This window comes from Olea europaea, chromosome 18 (assembly GCF_002742605.1).
Source record: "Olea europaea var. sylvestris chromosome 18, O_europaea_v1, whole genome shotgun sequence".
Taxonomy (NCBI): Eukaryota; Viridiplantae; Streptophyta; class Magnoliopsida; order Lamiales; family Oleaceae; genus Olea; species Olea europaea.
Window position 1 is genome coordinate 8,764,095 of NC_036254.1, and position 5,442 is coordinate 8,769,536.

Here is a 5,442-nt window from a genome sequence, read left to right on the forward strand (position 1 = left end):
TCCATGAATTTGACATCAATTTTGTGAACCCATTTTGCCCCCTAATTTCTAGATCAACGAACTAAATGATTTACAGCAAGTACATACCACAGGCTATTTTAGTTTTGTTATAACTTGGGTATTCTAATGAAACTGGCCAGACAACTTACCTTTTGTGGTAGGATCTTCAATTAAAAAGATGAAGCTATATTTTTCATATAATGGTTTGAACTATCTTCCAGGATATAATTTTCGATTGCACTAACAAAAATAAAGCATCATCATCAGATTACACTGTTCAACAAGCAAGAATAGTCACCACCCTACTCTGTTTTCAGAATATGGTTTGGAATTATAATGCACATAGCCAGCCACATTTCAAAGCTTTGGTTCTTTTTTACCAAGCTTTAGCTCTTTCTCGTGAGGGGGTTGTGCAAAGGACATCTAGCCATTAAAGCCACAGCTCTAGTTCCAACGTGAACACAGGAAAAAGAGATGAAAATATCACCACCCCATTGAAGACGAGAGTAAGTACAAAAAGGTCATTTTTGTCTTAAGGCCCTTCTCATGGACCATATGTTGAATTTTTTGCTCATACTATGAACTCAATTATTTGGTTTTTGGGCTTTTACTCTAACCAATGACTCTACTTAAGAGAAACAGAGGCTGCAAATTTGTTTTCAATCAAGATATGATATACACTTGACTGTTCAACAGTTCAAAATGGCCTGGTTTGGAGCAAATCTATATGCATAAGTTTCAAGACAAAACACTAATAAGATACTCGATGAACGTAAACACACTAGAGATGAACATAAAGCCGAAGTACCCTTCTTAGAAATCATAGGAACATCAAATGTGCAAAGAAATAGCTGAAGAATTGGACGGGGGAACACAGTGAACCGAAACTAATGATGTATTTGGATTTATGAAACTATACTTTTCTGGCATTTAGTACCTAACCTCATTTTCTGCCGAACTTATTTCAACCACACATTATCCAAAATTTTTCCAGGATACACAAGGGCTTGATGTGGGTCCACTCAAATATTTTATTTGAGCAAGCTCCACCGAGTGTGAATAAAAATTATGTACCACTAGCATTTCCCATTTTTCCATACTTTAATCATATCTTCTCCATATAAATATCACTTTTCACAAAATTTATTCGCAAGAAAACTACATCAAACAGGTTCATAAGTCATAATCTACTTTTGCCACTTGAATAGAACCACCATAATTACATATAATCATCCCCCAAAAATCTCATTTCTATTACCTCAGATTCAAGACCAATTTTCATTTCAGTTGATAAATAAGCTAATCCATTATACCAATACATCAAATCACAAAGAATTTCAAATCACAAATAATTTGCACATACCAATCAATAGATTGGATTCATCAAGGCTTAGAATTGGTGTTGTAAAGCTTGTTATATTCATCGAGCTCCTCGTAATAGACGTCCCACACACACCTTACGCATCCGCTGCCGCAACAGTCCCCCGGCAAAGGCTTCTCCGGCGGCGGCGGAATATTTGACTTTGACTTTGAGTTTTCTAATCCCTTCTCCACCTTGCCTTTGCTTTCAATAGTTACCTCTTGATTATCCTTCTTATCGGCCATCGTATTGCTGTTAATTACGGTGAAATTGTGGGTATCACAAAAGGGCTTTTGGATATTGAATCTGAATTGATATGGAGCTGTGGTGAATCGTCGGAGGGTCAGATCTCTTATGGGCATGACAATATTGGGTTGGTTTAGGCCATCGTGGCGGAGACGGCTGCGGCGATTGGTGGGTAATGGTAGAGATGGGGAGGGTACGCAACGTAGGAATTGAAGAATTTGCAACTGCAATGCCATAGTCGTTTCCATGTAAACAAATGTTTGTCGGCTGTACTAGAAAGAAGGGAGAATTGCAGCTGGGTTCTCAAACTTTTCAAATTGTTGCATACTATAGTCAAATCTTTCATTTTTTGCACTGAGATCCAAATCTTTCATTTCAATTGCAGCTGGAGGATTCCGTCCATTTGACCATTAGTTAACCTATTGCGTAAAGTAGTTGCCTCAACATTAAGCAACCCAAATCGGAGGTGGCATCATGAATCAAGCTTCAAAATAAGAAAATCCAATTAAAGTACTTCATTGAATAGATGGTGCACTTCTTAAAATTCTCTTCGCTATTGCTCCATCGCGACTACTAACCATAAGCCATAGTCGGAGGTTATAGGTGGTAGCACCTTAAAGCTACATCTCAGCCTAATGGGTCTTTAGAAGAGCAAACTCCTATAGATTTTTGAAATTTTGTTGATAAAATAGTAAATGGATTCCGACTTCACCAAATAAGATTTTTGAAGAATTTCTTAGCCCTCGTTTGATTCCCATACTTCAGCCAACAAATGAAAAATATAACCGTTATCCATTACATTAAGTCATCAATTTGACTTTCCATCTTTTGTGTGGGTCCCGTAACGGCTATATTTTTCATTTTCATTATTGTATGACTGAATTTATTTATTTTTTTGTGCATTTTTTAATTTATTGAGAAAATAAAGGCACTACTTCGAGACTAAAAAAGTCAAGTTTCTTGTTCAATTGCGAGTGATTTGTTTCATTAAGTCAATCATGTCCTGGAGCTTGGCCTAGGAGGGAGTTTGGACGGAAATCAGGCTCATAGTCAACTCTTATGATCAAATCCAGAACCTTGTCGAGGTAGAGGCGGGCATTTTTACAATTGTAGCGGTGCAGAATTGGAGAATCCTGGCGGTCATGAACAAAAGATTTATATGAGGCGTGTCTCACACATTCTTAAACTTAATAAATCTAGTATAATTCCTATCTTATATTGTACACTTTATTTTGTTTTGTTTTTGTTTCTCTGGAATATAATTTTGTAAGTAAATTGTTTCTAACGTTGTCATAGCATACAAAAATGGAAATAAGAGTAATCAATATATGTAAGACTCATGCACAGGTGTTGAGCAACCCATAAAAGTGCATGGTCTGAGCCTAATCGTACTCACACACCCCGGCACCTGACACCAGTGCATTGGGTTTTCTAAAAAATCATTATGCGCCTATGAATCACCATGAATTTTGATATCAATTAGACTTGTTCTATAGCCAGATAGTGCTCTCAATTAGGATTAGAGGCGGCAACGGACCAAGCCAAGCGAATTTCTATGATACATCAGAACAATCATTTATAGGATTTAATGATTCCTAAGAGCAGATTCATCTTTTTCGTTCCCCGCTATTATTTGCTACATTTAAATGGGTGGTTTTCAAATGAATATTTTATTGATATAGAACACTCATCCTGATAAAATGATTTAAACCACATCTTCTTAACCTGAAATGAAATAGCTGGGGAGGGTGAGAGGAAAGGTTCCTTTTTTCTTAGTATGAGATAGAGATAAGGATATCTCATCTTAACAATGAAATAGCTGGGGAGGGTGAGAGGAAAGGTTCCTTTTTTCTTAGTATGAGATAGAGATAAGGATATCTCATCTTAACAATGAAATAGCTGGGGAGGGTGAGAGGAAAGGTTCCTTTTTTCTTAGTATGAGATAGAGATAAGGATATCTCATCTTAACAATGAAATAGCTGGGGAGGGTGAGAGGAAAGGTTCCTTTTTTTCTTAGTGTGAGATAGAGATCAGGATAGCTCATCTTAACAATGAATGAAAGCAAAAAAAAAAAATCGATATTAACCCTTCCTTTTGTTTTCTGACGGACCAATGCTCGTGAGGAAAGAATCGTAATAAATGCAAAGAAGAGGCATCTTTTACCCAAGAAATTATCTACATGATAAAATATGTATCACAAGCACTAAGGGCTATAGCTCAATTGGTAGAGAACCTCATTTACATGCATATATGATCAGATACATATGTAGTTAAGGACCACTTTTAGTTGTACATGAAATTCCTAATTCAAATTGAATCTCTTTGTGATAAACAGATTCATTTTGCAAGTTCGTTATTACATGTAGTTCCTACAAAGGAGATTGCCCCATCACACTATGGGAGCTGGCCATGTCTGAAGTGGTTACCTTGACCACAAGGAGCACTCTTACGTGAACTAATACGTTTATTTCTACGTGGCCACCCATTAATAGTAGTAGAACTCTGGGCAAATTTTTCTCCTGTGATATGAGTTATTTATTGGATTCGTTGCTAAAATATCAGTATTAAATCCGAAACTCCAGGCAGATGGCCAGTGGCCTAAAGAAACGAAAGAATCGGTTACATTTTCCATAGGATCTCCTCTTATAGATAGACTTAAAAATCGATCCTTCTTGATCAATCACAACTGCAGCATTGTCATCATATCGTATTTTCATACCGCTGTCATGTTAAACCCACGAGCTTGGCTCGACTCACAACCACGAGCTCGATTTTCTTTTTTCTTGAAAATTTTCAAACTTTTTCTTCACATTTTTTACGAGCCTCATGGCACGGCCCACGAGCCGACGAGCCGAGCTTTACTCGGCTCATTGGATCCAACATGTGCTCGAGCTCGTCATTTGACGAGTCTGAGCAGCCCATGAGCTGAACTTTAACAAGCCAACGAACCACTTGACCCGTATGACATTTCTAATTAGGATTGTCTATAGGAATAAATAAAAGAACTCAGGTTAGACATTGAAGAGTATCTGACCTATGATCTATACAATATATTTAACTAGTAAAATTAGACATATGTCCTTAGAAAGGAAGAAATAACGTAACGCGTGTTTCATACTACTTGTGCTTTAATGACCAATGTGAAATGAAAGAATTGATTCCTGTTTCTTCATTGTGTAAGTCTTCGAGGCACATATGATATCACTTAAATACCCTTATAACTTTTGATTTTTTCTCAAAATTTTATTTTAGTGTTTGCTATTTTAGCATGTTGCTAATAACTATGGTTGATTTAGTTTGATGAGACACGTCTCGAAAAGAAATTGATTTGAAATTAAGGGATTCAAGTTGGAAAGGAAGACCGTTTTATCTAACACCTCAACATGTAATCACCGGCTAGGCAATTGTGTTAACATTCTAAGTTTGTGAATCAATTGTGAATATAATAAAGATGAGAAATTTGAATATATTCTTTGATTAATTGATGGATAAAAATACTCGAATTGGTATTACATAATATGTATGGGGTATAGCAAGAAATATATTTCTTCTTTTAGAGCTATTATATATCCCTGACAGGTGTATAGTGTCATGTGCTCTTAAATTAACTCGTTGGTCGCACGATCTATTACCTGTATAAACTTGGAGATGTTGAAATTAATATAATTGATATTGTATTAGAATTAGAATTAGGTCAAGCTCATCATATGCCAGTGAGAGGTGTTCGAAAAATGGGTTGTCCATGTGGGTTGACTCAACTCAATTTGCATGTAAATGAATTTTGGAGGAAGGAGTTGAAAATTAAATTTGAAACATAACCTCCCTCAATCAATAAC

At 36.3% G+C, this 5,442-nt stretch overlaps 1 protein-coding gene across 1 annotated transcript; it reads right to left on the reverse strand.

Moving 5' to 3' along the window:
- Positions 1–1,121: 1,121 nt before the first annotated feature.
- LOC111367386 lies at positions 1,122–1,907 on the reverse strand. The gene has a single exon (XM_022988232.1). The coding sequence runs from the start codon at positions 1,852–1,854 to the stop codon at positions 1,384–1,386; it is 471 nt and encodes a 156-aa protein (XP_022844000.1). The 5' UTR covers positions 1,855–1,907; the 3' UTR covers positions 1,122–1,383.
- Positions 1,908–5,442: the final 3,535 nt, after the last annotated feature.

Bases quoted from the DNA above. Each gene is read 5' to 3' on its own strand.
- LOC111367386 (XM_022988232.1), bottom strand. From the start codon at position 1,854: ATGGAAACGACTATGGCATTGCAGTTGCAAATTCTTCAATTCCTACGT.